The 16,076-nt window shown below is 35.8% G+C and overlaps 1 protein-coding gene across 3 annotated transcripts in view; it reads right to left on the bottom strand.

Annotated features, from left to right (window-relative positions):
• Positions 1 to 16,076, bottom strand: part of ARHGAP15 (Rho GTPase activating protein 15) — a 725,608-nt gene that overhangs the window by 584,076 nt on the left and 125,456 nt on the right. For all 3 annotated transcript variants that reach the window (XM_055398711.2, XM_088829189.1, XM_088829187.1), the window contains exon 5: positions 9,757 to 9,844. In XM_055398711.2, coding sequence (XP_055254686.1) covers positions 9,757 to 9,844 — 88 coding nt within the window. The remainder of the gene's footprint in view (positions 1 to 9,756; positions 9,845 to 16,076) is intronic.

Here is a 16,076-nt window from a genome sequence, read left to right as displayed (position 1 = left end):
TCACTTGGGCTGATTTTGGGTGGATGAGGAAATGAGATACTTCCTAATCAGAAATAAAGTTTGTACAATGCATTTGTTTCTGTAAGGTGCCACACTGAACATATATTCTGGAGTCACATGAAAATACCACCCTGTTTGAACTGGTTCTCACTGATGTGCTGATATACCCATGTTTGGGGCACAGCATATTTTTCAGCTGTCCTTAGATGAATCACCCTATTTGCTTTCTTTGTATGAGTACTTCTTTACAAATGACCAGACTGCTAAAAGATCAGGTCATGGGAGACTATTAATGTATATTTTGAGTGAGAAGATGTCCTGTGATCTACTAAATGCATTGGACCATAATGATGACAGATTTAGCTGTTTTGCTATAATCTTTATCAATACTAGCACAGGCCTTATTGCTCTCATCCATTTTAAGAGGCTGTTCCTTCCGGAAGTGTATAAATTAGCCTGGGATAGAACCTGCATTTCATAGAATTTTAGAATAGGTTTTTCAGATAGTTTAACAAGTCTTATCTTCATTTTTTAACTGTAGGGAAAAAAAAAACCCAAAAAACTTAATTCCCCCAATCTGTCTCTGAAAACTCTCTCTTAATTTGAGGATATGCAGTAGTTGGGGCTTCCTAGATGGCACTAGTGGTAAGGAACCCACCTGCCAATGTAGGAGATATAAGAGACATGAGTTCAATCCCTGAGTTGGGAAGATTCTCTGGAGGAGGGCACAGCAACCCACTCCAGTATTCTTGCCTGGAGAATCCCCATGAACAGCGCAGCCTGGAGGGCTATAGTCCATAGGGTCTCAAAGAGCCAGACACAACTGAAGCAATTTAGCACATATACACACACAGTATTGAGTCAGCCAAAAGATTTGTTGAGGTTTTTCAGTAATATCGTTTTTTGGCCAACCCGATATTAATGATACAGGGCTCCACAGTGCTTATAGAAAGAAATCACCTCTTGTCACAATTCGGTTCAAGGTTTAATAGTCTGCACAAAACAGTCTGGAGTGGTGCATATACACCCTACACCTTGGAATCACCAAAAAACATTTTTAAGATCAATGACTAGCATAGTATGTGGAACAATACAAGAAATCGATAATATTTGGAAAATAAATAAATTAAGGAATTGATTTCCCATATTTTATCATTGCTTACTCCCTTCTTTCCAGGTGAAGTGTCTTTTTCTCCCCTTTTCTTCTCCCCTTCAGCCTTCAGAAACATCCTCAAATTTCACTTCCTGTATAGATATATTTAGAACCCTTTTCAGCTGGAGGTAATCTCTCTCTCCACTTAGTTACCATAAAAATAACTCATGCCCCTGTCCATGCCATTCTGGAGTAATTATCAAAGTCCTCTTTTTCACCACAATTACTTGATTTATGGGTGTGCTTTCTATTTGTTTCCAGGCCCTCAAATGACAGATCTGAGTTTGTTTCATTTCTGTATCTTTAATAATATCTAGAATAGTGGCTTAACATCGAGCACCATCAGTGATATTTGCAGAATTAATACATGAAGAGATACATAAGCTGAGCATTACATGGCACCACAGTTTCCTTGGGAAAGGACTACCTGTAGCTAGATCTATGGTTCCCCAGCATGTTTTCTTATATTTCTTTATCATGTTAGTCATATTCTATTATAATAAACCTAAGTATGATTCTGTTTCCCCTATAGAAACATAAGCACCTGGAGAGTAGGGATCATATATTATTAATCTGGATATCTCTAGGGTTTAATAACACATAGTGTGACACTTGTTAGGAGCTGTTAATAGTTCATAAAATAAATAAATGAATGAGTTCTCTAAATTACACAGCTTCCTCCTCATGAGGCAGTCCATATATATATATTTTAACCAGCAGTGCATATTTGCCAGATCCCATAGCTACAGTCCAAGGTCTACACCCTATCAGGCAGATGCTCTAAAATCACAAAGTATGGAAGGTACACAGGAGGAAAGTTGCAATTGAATTTCAGGAGCCAACTGAAATACTTTGATGGTACAAAAATAGATAAGTGTACCTGAAAAATGGAAGGGGATATGATCCAAGGCCTCAAAGGATAAATCAAACTGACAAATTTTGTTTCTTTAGGATGTCTCTGGCACCAGATTAATTAAATAATACTGTAGCTGCTTTTGAAGCAAAAGTTTTTGCTCTTGGACTAAATGAATTGAAATTAGAAGAATTAATTCTTCTCTTGTCTCTTCCTTATGACAGTACTGGTCATTTTAAAATAAGTAACACCTCGGTCATATTGCTGTTCAGTATATATTTGTTAAAAGAAGAGCTGTGAGAGATTATTCTAGGGTGAAAACGTATGGAGAATAAAGACACACCTTTTTAAAGAGTTGCCCCTTGTAGCAAATCTCAATCCATGGCAGTCTTCTCAATCATTTTTTTTTATCCTATTTTCCAACTGAACTAAAAAAATTCATTTCTCTTTTTAGCACACAGACCTTGCCCATTTTCAGTTTCATACCATTGTTCATATTTTTTTACTCCGCTGGAATTTTCCCTGCCCACAAATCTCATACTGAAATTATAACCATCCTTCAAGGCCTAATTCAAATCTTTCACAGATGTGAGCTCTCCTTCCTTTAAATGTTAAAAAAAAAAAAAAACTCTCCTATGTTTCTTGTTTCATCTAATCCTATTTTTTTGGCAGAGACGCTATAAAGCAAAGACTATCTTGATTATATCTCTATGCCTTATATGTAGCCCTAACGAGCAAGCTGTTCATTGTAGGATTTCAATACATATTCTTATGAAGTCTTTTCCCACCAAGGCTTATATAAATAGCACAAACTTGATTAACCAAATGCATATTTAAATGAAAGTGAGGTAGATTGTAATGAGAAACTATGCTATTTGGATCAACTCTCCCACTGAAAACAATGAAAATTGCTGGATAAAATACTTCTTTTAAAAATTACCTTTAAAATTGAAAAGCTTAAAAGATAGTGGGAACTTCCAAGGAAAGTATTTTTTAGAGGTGAGAATCTGAACCCAGAGAGAAAAGAATAATATCAAATCAACACAACTGCACCTTGTCTGAGGGCATTATAAAAAGATAAAGGCAAACCAATATTAAACTTGTACCTTTTCTCCAATCCCAAGGGATTATAAAGAAGCCTGCCTTTCTAGAAGAGCAATGTAAGAGAAGAAGGAGTGAATACTTCTGTCCCTGATAAGATATAGCACAACTGTAGCCTTCCTTTTATGTACACATAACTTGAGAATTTTAAAGTGTTAGATTGATCTAATCAATCACTGGACATGCCCAGTGACAGATAATCTGAGGAAAATGCAAAACACTCTGGAGTAGTACACATTTATTCCAGACCGCGGAGAACTTCTCATGTTATTTTAATAACAATGATTAGCACAAAGTCAAAGGTAAACTGACACACAGGGAAACAAAGCAACATGAGTGAGAACCAGCAGAAATTGACATAGGCTTCAGATGTTAGAATCACAAGACACAGAATATTGAAAAAAAAAAGCCTTCTAATTTTCACAAAATAAAAGAGTTTTTAAAATGTGTGTGGGTGAATAACTGTAACAAATGACACAGTAAATTATAAATATAAACTTATAGAAATTAAAATTATAATATTAAAAAATGATTATCACAAAGGGAGATTGAGTTGAGAAAATAAATCAAGAGACGTTATTTGGAATGCAGTTCAGAGAGACAGAAAGAAAGAAGAATATAAAGCATGTGGAAGCTAGAGTGAGAAAACGTAGGTTTAACTAGAGCTTAGAAGAAAATAAGAGAAAATGTAAAAGAAGTTTCATTTGAAAAGATAATAGCTTGGGACTTTCTATTAATAAACTACATTAATGAGAGCTATAATCAATTTCAGGGGCCTAACAATCCGGTCAGGGAAATAAAAAGAAATTGACATTTGAATGTATCATTGTGAAACTGTGGAAATATTATGAGCAACCAAAGAACAGTGGTTAGATTAACAGGTAACTTCTTGATCACAATAATGGATGACAGAAAACAGTGGAAAGCTATTTTAGCTGTATTGAAAGAAAAGTACTGCCAACTCAAAATTCTATATCCAGAGAGAATATATATTTCCAAAATGAGGGAGAAATAGAGAGATTTGAAACAAGCAGACGCTCAGACAGATTGTTACCACAATACCCTTACTATAGGAATTTCTCAGAACATACTTCAACCAGAAGGAAAAGTAATCCTAGAAAGAAGATCTAAGATACAGGAAAAAATAAATAACATGGGATGTGGAAAATATAAATCAGTATTGATTCCACAAAACAGGATAAATAATGTCTCAGTTCAGTTCAGTTCAGTCGCTTAGTCGTGTCCGACTCTTTGCGACCCCATAAATCATCTAGTGGTGTTAAAATAGAAAAGAAAGAATTAAAATACAGACAGAAATAGCATATACATTGGGAAGGATATTAGTGAATTTAAAAAATATTCTAAAATAATTGAATAGCTTTAGTTTTTAATACTTTATAATTACAGGCAAGTCATTAATAGAACACAAAATGTATCAAATCAATAGAGAAAAATATGAAAAACATGAAATGATTTAAACAAAAAGAAAGAAAAAATAAAGCAAGACATATTTAGAGAAAGAAGAAACAAAATAAATGCATGCAGTGATTCCATTTTACAAATTCAAAAACAGATGAAGTAAACTATATTTTTAAGAGCTATAGGTATTAGGTGGGAAAATAATAAAGGGTGAAAAAATAATGACTTAAGATGCCATTTAGGTCTGTGACAAGGAAATAAGCTATGATGACATACAGACAATTGGCAGGGATTTCAGGGTCTGTATCTTGACCTGGGTGGTGATTATGCAGAAGTTTGATTTATAACTGTTCAAATATACAAATTTGCTTAATATATTTTACTAAAAATAGATTCTGCATTATTTTCCAATGACAATATTTTAAAATTTTAAAGAGTTACAAATCAGAATATAGACTATGACCGCTGTCCTTTCCTTTATAAATCCAGAAAACCCAGATTTAAGGATACCACTGGTTTTCCAATGCTCCTTTTTACAAGAGGGTCAACCAGTCTGGACCAAACTGTGAACAAGTGAACAAAACAAAGACAGTGTATATAGACATTAAGAAGGAGACAGTTTCCTCTCTTGGTGAAGACTACCTTTCTTTCTGAGGTTTTATCTGACCTAGATTTGGGATTAGGGTATTATATGATGTCCTTCATGTTAGAAAGTGAGAGTGGAGGTAGGTGGTAATGTACCCATTTTAGTTTTTTCTCAAAGAAATTTAAGCTTTATTAAGGGTTCATCAGTTTGAGACATGAACTTCAGTCCACGCATCCATTATTGATTCAAAAGCCATCCTACTCTTTAATGACCTTATTGAAAAAGAAAAAGAGAATAGATCAGTTCTCCCTGAATAAGTCACTGAGGACCCAGAGCCTATGAAACTCAGATTTGCACACACCAGCGAAATGATTCTGTATCTCTTTTCGGGGAGAGACTGCTTTTGATAAAAATGGGAAATGGTTATAAACTGAAAGAATTTCAGTCAGAAAAAAATATAGTCACACATGGAATGTGGGATCAGGCACCACAGTCTGTGACATGCTGTATTAAATGTGAAAGCAGTAAGTGTAAGAGGCAATGGAAGAAGATATATATGGACACCAGGATGTTACATCTATAACCCCAGATGGAGAAATGGCTTCATAAACAATATTTTATGCTGCCTATGGATACATATTTCTTTTTTTGGAGACTATACATGTTGGCATTCCTTGAATTAATATATTTTTTCTTCTCTGCATGTGTGAATCAATTCAAGTGAATTGGTTCAATGATAAATTATAATTATTAGGTTAGTGTAAACATAATTTCAGTTTTTACATTGTTGAAATTTGCCATTTGATATTGGAATATATACTTAAATAAGTGTGGTTATGTTATACATCATCTGAATGCACATTTCTCGCTTGATGTTCTTTTTGCTAATGACTTAATACTTGCTATTTATTTTATATTTATTTTAAACTACAGAAAGAATGGACAAAAAGCAAATTTGAGTGATTTTCTTATTAGAGTTCAAAATGGATTATAAAGCAGCGGAGACAACTTGCAACATCAACAGCTCACTTGGCCCAGAAACTGCTAATGAATGTGCAGTGCAGTGGTGGTTCGAGAAGTTTTGTAAAGGATATGAGAGCCTTGAAGATGAGTGAAGTGGCCAGCCATTGGAAGCTGACAATGACCAGTTGAGTGCAGCATCAAGCTGATCTTCTTTAAACTACACAAGCAGTTGCTGAAGAACTCGTCAACCATTCTATGGTCATTCAGCATTTGAAGCAATTGGAAAAGTGAAAAAGCTTAATAAGTGGGTGCCTCATAAGCTGACTGATAATCAAGAAAATTGTCATTTTGACATGTTGTCTTCTCATTCTATGCAACAACAGTGGATCATTTCTCGATTGGATTATGACATGCGGTGAAAAGTGGATTGTACATGACAACTGGCAATGGCCAAGTCAGTGGCTGGACCGAGAAGAAGCTCCAAACTGCTTTCCAAAGCCAAACTTATACTAAAATAATGTCATGGTTACTGTTTGGTGGTTTGCTGCTGGTCTGATCCATTACAGCTTTCTGAATCTGGGGGAAACCATTACATCTGAGAAATATGCTCAGCAAATTGATGAGATGCATTGAAAACTGCCATGCCTGCAGCCAGCATTGGTCAACAGAAAGGGCCCAATTCTTTTCCATGACCACACATCCCACAACGAATGTTTCAAAAGTTGAACGAATTGGCCAGGAAGTTTTGCCTCATCCACCATATTCACCTGACCTCTCACCAATCAACTACCACTTCTTCAAGCATCTTGACAACTTTTTGCAGGGAAAATGCTTCCACAACCAGAAGGATGTAGAATGTGCTTTCCAAGAGCTCGTTGAAGCCCGAAGCACAGATTTTTACACTACAGGAATACACAGACTTATTTCTAATCGGCCAAAAGTGTGTTGATTGTAATGGTTCCTATTTTGATTAGTAAAGATGTGTCTGAGCCTAGCTATACTGATTTAAAATTTAAGGTTAAAAACTGCAATTACTTTTGCATCAACTTAATACATTATGCTTCATATTATGTACTACAGAATATAGTATATTTATTTTTAATAGAGTATATTGGAATATAATAATTATTTTAAGATTATTGTGTATATTTCTATAAACTAATTTTACTCCTTACTAATTATCTTGGCAAATATTACTATCCCCACTTTACAGATGAGGATTCTGAAACTCAAAGCAGTTGAATAACTCTTTTCAGTTCCTAAGTGGCAAAACTAGAATAAAGTCCTCTGTGGTTGAACTTCAAAACCCTTCTCCTAGCCATTTGGCTGGTTTGTCTCACCAGTGCATTGGCATTCGAAGATCATTCCTATACAGATTAAATACCATTTACTCTTCTAAACACATTCTGCACTCACTTAGCAGTTTCTATGCACCCCTTGCAGAAAAGGGCAGACTTTTCCCCAAAAGTACAATGAACAATAATTCCAGAACACGTGTTAGGAGGCACAAGAGAAATTCAGAAACTTGAGAATAAATTTCTTTCAAAATAAAACCACAGTATCTTTAATCAAGGTCTGGCAATCATCATATCATTTCTCTGAGACTGGTATTGGTAAATGTGGGCTATCCCACCAAGCCTTTAATGCTTGGTTAGAAATGTATCCAAGAAGTTGACTAACAAGGCAATTCATGCAGTACAAACAGGAATCTGTGATTCTTTCCCCCATTACCACAAAACATCGTTAGTTACTGCCCTGAATTTGCTTTGAAGACAGTGAGAGAAATTGTAAGAGTGCTGAAAATGGGACCGTAAGTAATAAATAGGGACTACCCCTCCAAAAAAACGAAAGGTTAACAAATTTTCTCTGCAGGTAAAAATCTATTTTCAATTTACAACAATTCTGAAGCTTGATCTGGAGGCATGCAATAAATGAGGTGACTTGCAAGGTTTGCCTATTATGGAAGGGGGAGTTCTCTTCCACCTGTACAAAATTAAGCAGCTGATAATTATATCTCCTGGTATGAGGAGATTAAAATAATAAAATAAAAGCAAAGCAAAAGCTTTAATTTGAAATCTAATCTCTCCCATTACCCCAGCACATTCACATCAACTCTGCTCCAGTGGAATTCTTCTCACCCAGCAGGACAAAGATCCTCTTCTCAGCAGCCAAACTCAGAAAGGCAAGCTACTTTCCTTCCTTCCTGACTTTCCCCTCAGAACTCATTCAAAGTGAAGACAAAGGACCCGTGGGTGGATGGGAGTTGTTTTGTGCCTGGGCCTTAGGGGTACTTTATTTTTCTTAAAAAAGATTATCTCAACATTACTGTAGCCAAAAAAATAAAAAATAAAAACAAAACCCTTAAACAAATATCCGAGGCAGTTTAAATTAAAAATACAAAGGACTGAGATGTATTTTTAATTTCTTCATAATTACAGATTGGACTGCACTGAGACTCCAAAAATCAGCAAGCTACTTGGGGATAAAGGCTATTGCAATTATCAGGAGCAAGCCAAATGCTACCTTTTGTTCTTACTAAAATCTTCTCCTTTAAAAAAAATCTCCAGCAAATGATTTTCTATTTCCTATTTAAAGAGGATTACATTGCAAACACCACTAGTGGCTGGAAAGCAAAGAACTTTCCATCGTTTTATTACCTGCCAAATACAAATTAGCTCATTGTGGTTAATTCCTGCCAGGAGACCCCTTTCCCGGCCGCCCATCAGGCCGATGGGGTATGGCAGGTTGGTTCCTGCCCGGAGTCCTTCTTAATCAGGAGGCTGTCAGATATGCTGCTTGCCCACTGTCTCCAACATCGTGTGGCAGCTCTGGTGTTCGGGCAGTGAGGTTCTGAGCTTGAATTGCCCCAGTAACTAGCTCAGAATTGCTCCTACTTATGATCACTGTCAAATCTCAGTGGGCATTTGTAAGGCCTTCCTCCAGGTACAAATCAAGAAGCCCTACAAATTTCACTTTGTAATAACTACAGGATACAGAAATTGTATTAGTGCCATTAGATTGAGTCATAGAACTATTCAGAAAGGTTAGCTGGATGTAGTGGAGTCACAGTTAGACTAAGATAAAAAATCACTTTGTTAACTTAGAGTTGTTTCCTCATTGGTAACACTCTATATTAAGGTGCCATTTATAAACAGCTTATTATTATTTATTAATGTGTGAAGCACTTTATAGCATGCTAGATAACAACTTAAATTCATGTATTAAAGATGCACATACATGGTTTAATACGATTTACGTCTTATAATATTCTTTAAAACAGCTTCCCATAGTCTCATCCGTTAAGCATTTATTACTAATGCATTTTGTAACGTGCTTTATAATACATTATTTGAGCAAGTAGCTGCATTTAGTGATCATTTCATAAATAAGAATAAAGCATTTATAAATGGCACCTTAATTTAAAGTGTTACCTTTCCATTACTAGATAGCTGCTCACTATTCATCTCATTTTGTGATTATTCTCCAAATGCACCACTTAATAAAACAGACACTAAGTTCTGTTTTCCCTTCATCTGATTAAAAGTTTATTGAGTCATTTCTTCCATCTGCTTTCAGATGCTGCTAGCTTGGAGGCTTTAGTGCGATTTCTGTTGAAACCGAACTTTCAATTCAACACAATTTCTATGAAGATGATAATAGTAAACACAGAGAACTACTCACCATGTTAGACAGTGCCTGCTGCTTGGACTCCTTGTAAAATTCAATTTTCCGACTGGAAAGAACAATCCAGGAAGTAGACCAGTTTTTCCTTAGGAGAGAAAAAAGCAAATAAAAAGCATTATTACTTGAAGATATTAACACAAGTATTGCATAAGCAACATGCGGAATAAGTAGAGACTATCTCTTTTTTAACTAGAATTCCTAAAAGTCTTTTTCTTTATTAAAATCTATAGGAATATGTATAATAATAAAAGATTCTGTAGTTTTTAGATCATCACATTTACAATAAAAGTTTCATTTGTAGATCCTCCTCAAATCTTTTTCAGCTATTAAAAATCCAACTTCATGCATCCATGTCCCCCAATCCATAAAAAGCTATTTCTGCAGCAAACAAAAAACAGCAAACTAAAAATAGAAATCAGAACATCGTCCTTCATCATTCAGTTCAGTACAGTTCAGTCATTCAGTACAGTTCAGTCGCTCAGTCATGTCTGACTGCAACCCCGTGGACTTCAGCACACCAGGTTTCCCTGTCCATCACCAACTCCCAGAGATGGCTCAAACTCACGTGCATTGAGTCACTGATGGCATTCAAACATTTCATCCTCTGTCATCCCCTTCTCCTCCTGCCTTCAATCTTTCCAAGCATCAAGGTCTTTTCCAATGAGTCAGTTCTTCTCACTGGGTGGCCAAAGTATTAGACCTTCAGCTTCAGCATTAGTTCTTCCAATCAGGACTGATTTCCTTTAGGATTGACTGGTTTGATCTCCTTGCGGTCCAAAGGACTCCCAAGATTCTTCTTCAACACCACAGTTCAAAAGCATTAATTCTTCGGTGCTCAGATTTTTTTATGGTCCAACTCTCACATCCATACATGACTGCTGGAAAAAACATAGCTTTGACTACATGGACTTTTGTCACTAAAGTAATGTCTCTGCTTTTTAATATGCTGTCTAGTTTGTCATAGCTTTTCTTTCAAGGAGCAAACATGTTTTAATTTCATGGCTGCAGTCACCATCTGCAGTGATTTTGGAGCCAAAGAAAATAACGTCTGTCACTGCTTCCATTGTTTCCCATCTATTTGCCTTGAAGAGATTGGACCGGATGCCATGATCTTCATTTTTTGAATGTTGAGGGTTTTTTGTTTTTGTCTTTTTAAAAAATTTTTATTGGAGAGTAATTACTTCACAATATTGTGGTGGTTTTTGCTGAATGTTGTTTTAAACCAGCGTTTTCACTCTCTCCTTTCACTTTTATCAAGAAGCTCTTTAGTTCCTCTTTGCTTTTGGCCATAAAGGTGGTGTCATCTGCATATCTGAGGTTATTGATATTTCTCCCAGCAATCTTGATTCCAGCTTGTGCTTCATCTAGTCTGGCATTTCGCATGATGTAATCTGCATATAAGTTAAATAAGCAGGGTAACATATATACAGTCTTGACATACTCCTTTCCCAATTTGGAAACAGTCTGTTGTTCATGTCTGCTTCTAGGTATTGCTTCTTGACCTGCATACAGATTTCTTAGGAGGCAGGTAAGGTGGTCTTGGATTCCCATCTCTTGAAATATTTTCCACAATTTGTTTTGATCCACACAGCAAAGGCTTTAGAGTAGTCAATGAAGCAGAAATAGATGTTTTTCTGGAATTTTCTTGCTTTTTCTATGATACAATGGATGTTGGCAATTTGATCTCTGCTTCCTCTACCTTTTCATAATCCAGCTTGACCACCTGGAAGTTCTCAGTTCACATACTATTGAAGCCTAGCATGGAGAATTTTGAGCATTACTTTGCTAGTGTGTGAGATGAGTGCAACTGTGCGGTAGTTTGAACATTCTTTGGCATTAGAATGAAAACTGACCTTTTAAAGTCCTGTGGCCACTGCTGAGTTTTCCAAATTTGCTGGCATACTGAGTATAGCACTTTAACAGCATCATCTTTTAGGATTTGAAATAGCTCATCTGGAATTTCATTACTTTCACTAGCTTTGTTCGTAGTGATGCTTCCTAAGGCCCACTTGACTTTGTACTCCAGAATGTCCAGGATATACTCCTTTGTTGTTACATCTTTTCATTGGTTTAGTACACATCAGAGTCTTGAAAACTAACCAGTTAATTTCTCACTATCTCGGTTCAGTTCAGTCGCTCCGTCGTGTCCGACTCTTTGCAACCCCATGAATCACAGCACGCCAGGCCTCCCTGTCCATCACCAGCTCCTGGAGTTCACGCAAACTCATGTCCGTGTAGTCTAGTTCACAATATTTTTCAATGTTGAAACTCAACAGAAAGCAAAGATGAAAATAAAAGGAGTCAGATTTTTTTTTTTCCTTTATTGCCAATCAAACTGGCTAAAATTATAAGGAATGATACCAAGGGCTACTTAGAGTGTGGAGAAAGGGATTATCCCATACAATTTTGGTGGGAGTGCAAACATTTTTTTAGGAGTGAATCTGGCAATATGTTTTCTTTTTTTCCATAACACACAGTCAAGCAATTTATTTATTTATTTTTATTTTTTTGCTATGGGTATGAGTTTCCTATGCTATAAATTTTTTTAAACATTTTTTTTATTATATTGGTTGGTTTTGCCATACATTGAACTATTATCATATGTGAAACAAATCACCAGTCCAGGTTCGACGCATGATACAGGATGCTCGGGGCTGGTGCACGGGGATGACCCAGAGGGAGGATAAGGGGAGGAGGGAGGTGGGAGGGGGGTTTAGGAAGGGGAACTCATGTACACCCATGGCAATGTGTTTTTTAAAAATATTTTTAAATGTGTATATCTTTCAATTGAACAAGCTTATTACTATGAATTTAAACTGATCCTACAAATCATCTCATAAGTTAAGGCTCTCTGCACAAGAATGAAATGCACCATTTCTTAAGTCTGCATGTAAATATAAAAAAAAAGAGAGACAGGTTATGCAAATTGCATATTATGGATTCATATAAGGAACTAATTAACCCTGTTCTGTAGAAGAATCCTGATAAGGGACATTTTCAATGTCAACCATAATATAAGGTATAGTTCAAAATACCATACTGTGCTATTTATCTGTGACTGTCCTCACCCATCCCAGCCCCTTCGGATTAATTCCCATTCGTCAAAAGTTCAAACATTGTGTTTTTAAGTATGTCTTCCGTGACTTCCTCACACAGCACTTAAGATATACTGAAAATAATATTTTGTAAATTTCACTTCTCTCTTTCCCCCATTAAATAAAAATCCCCAAACCAACAGAAAATACTTTATATTTACAAAGATACCCCCAGTGACAAGCAAGAGTGAACTGGACAGAGTAGGAGATAATTATATATTTGTTGAGTTAATGATTAAACTTAGGCATGGGGGTATAAAAAAACATTGGGTATAGCAATAGTTAAATCAGAAAGTGAAACCCCAACTTTGATTGCCCTTTGCACTGCAGTGTTACTTAAGTAACTAATCTGTATAAGTTTGTGTCATGAAGAATACCCTTAGTTTAGATGGTAAAACATTAAGGAGATTAATATACATTACGTTTCTATCTATTACATCATGTTGCTGATGTTTGCTTTGGTTTAACACTCATTTTTGAATAGCTGAATTCATTTTACAGAAGTGATTTTTTTGAAAAAAAAATTACTAAAAGACTATTCTGGGCAATATAAAACTATACAAAAATATGTTTTAAATGACCACTTAAGATCTTTGTATAATTTAGTTCCACTTTCCTCATAGACTCTAGGGGTTTGATTGAAAGAACAGTTTTGATTCAGTAAAGTTAATATTTACAAGACTAAGTGGTTCTTATATGCCTAAAGCTTTCCTACTTATACACCATTGGATTAAAAAGAAAAAAAAAGGAAAAACAGAAACAAAACACACATAAAGTGTATTCTTCAACATGCAAATATTCTGAACTCTATGTTGTTGGACCCATTTGTCTTCAAATAGTCACTTTTTCAATCAAATGACAATAAAGATGGGGGGGGGGATAAAAACACATAGACCTTTTACTTCCTCTGACTTAGTTCCCATTTCTTCTTTTATGTACCACCAGCAGCAAGATGAACTGAAGCACCTGTAATCGTCTTCTAACAGAGGTCATAATATTAGATGACCCAGGATAGAGTAAGCATTGGCAGGACTGCTGCTCTAGACTGGGCATCTTTGTTATCTCCACCCCTTACTTTGACCATATGTAACCAGCAAGAACGGAATATCCTCAGACATGACAGAATCTTTATTTAACCTGCCTGTCATATTTCCTACTATATTTTTAATCTCCTGGAAGGAGATATTCTATACCTTATTTGCTTCCTATCTATAGCAAGCCCTGGATAAACGGTTCTGATTTGATCTGTTTCAGATGTTGATCGTTTATAGAACGTGTTGGCATTTTTCCCTTCCTTAAATTTGGAACTGGAATTGGTTAGAAATGAAGTTGCATGAAATTCAATTATCTCATGGTTCTCAGAACTTTGAGCTGCTGTAAAGAGTTCCCTCTTAGGTGAATCTGATGAACAGGCTGAAGAGGGTCACAACTGTACGTGCTGTAACTTTGGTAATATAAATTGCTCTGGCACTTTACATACAGTGCAATTTCTTTTTGAACTTATGAACTACAAATAATATCTATGAATACAAGGGATTTTTCCAATCTGTTTAAGATAATATCATTTCAAAAGGAAGAACAGAATGCTGGTTTTCAACATTTCAGATGCCCCAATTTTAATTCAGTTTTTCATGATCTCTTTTAAAATAAGAATTAGCATAAATTATTTTGAGTAGTATAAGTTTGATCATCTAGTGGAAACTTAGCTTCTCAAAAAGATGATGAAGATATTATATCTATCTTATATATATCTATATTATATCAGAGTGTTTAGGTAATTTACTTAAGGCCACACATTTAGAGACAAACCCAGTTTCTCTGATTCTGAAGCCTATAATCTCTTTACTAATCTATATTGTGTTTTTTAGATTAAGGAGTATAGACGTGCTTCATTTTATTGTGCTTAGCAGATATTGCACTTTTTACAAACTGAAGTTTCATGGCAGCCTTGCTTCAAGCAAGACAAAAGTCCAATAGCATTTGCTCACTTCATGGCTCAGTCACATATTGGCAATTCTCACAATATTTCAAACTTTTACATTATTGTGTTTGTTATGATGATCTGTAATCAGTGATCTGATGTCATTATTTTAAGTGTTTTCGGGTGCCATGAACTATGCCCATATAAGACAGTTGACTTAACCCATGGGTTGTGTGTATCCTGAATGCTCTACCAACTGGTCTTTCCCAAACTTTCTCTCTCTCCTCAGTCCCCCCTATGCCCTGGAACATGTCAATATTGAATTTAGGCCAGTGAGTAACTCTATAATGGCCTCAAAATGTTCAAGTGAATGGAAGAGTCACACCTCTCTCACTTTAAATCAGAAGCTAGTCGTGATTAAGTTTACCAAGGCAGGCAAGTCAAAACTGAGACCAGGTGAGTACTACGCCTCTTGTGCCAAAGTTAGCCAAGTGAAGCCAAAGTTCTTAAAGGAAATCAAAAGTGCTAATCCAGTGAACACGTGAATGATAGACAAGCAAAACAGTCTTATTGCTGATAATAGGGAAAGTTTTAGTGGCCTGGATAGAAATCAGTTCAGACACAACATTCCCTTAAGCCAAAGCCTAATCCAGAGCAAAGCCCTAACTCTTCAATTCAGTGAAAGCTGTGAGAGATGAGGAAGCGGCAGAAGAAAAGTATGAAGCCAGAAGAGGTTATTCATGGGGTTTAAGGAAAGAAGCTTTCTCTAAAACATAAACACACAAGGTGAAGAAGCAAGTGCTGATGTAGAAGCTGCAGTAAGTGGTCCAGATGACCTAGCTGAGAACATCAATGAGGGCGGCTACACTAAACAACAGATTTTCCATGTAGACAAAACAGTCTTCGGTTGGAAGAAGATGCCATCCAGGACATCCATAGCTAGAGAAGAGAAACTGATAACTGACTTCAAAAACCTTAAAGCACAGACTAACTTTCTTGTTAGGAGATAATGCAGCTGGTAATTTTAAGTTGAAGCCATTATTCATTTACTATTCTGAAAATCTTAGGATCCGTAAGAATTATGCTACAGATAGGATGACAAATCATGGGTGATAGCACATGTCTTGACAATACAGTTTACTGAAGATTTTAAGTCTAGTGTTGAGAACTACTGCTCAGAAAAGAAGATACCTTTCAAAATATTATTGTTCATTGACAATGTACTTGGTTACTCCAGAGCACTGATGAAGATAACTATGAGATTAATGTTTTTATGCCTACTAACACAACATCCATTCTGC

Source organism: Moschus berezovskii, chromosome 2 (genome assembly GCF_049115385.1).
Source record: "Moschus berezovskii isolate FMDL1 chromosome 2, NW_MosBer_1.0, whole genome shotgun sequence".
NCBI classification, from domain to species: domain Eukaryota; kingdom Metazoa; phylum Chordata; class Mammalia; order Artiodactyla; family Moschidae; genus Moschus; species Moschus berezovskii.
This window is presented reverse-complemented; position numbering and strand designations above follow the sequence as displayed.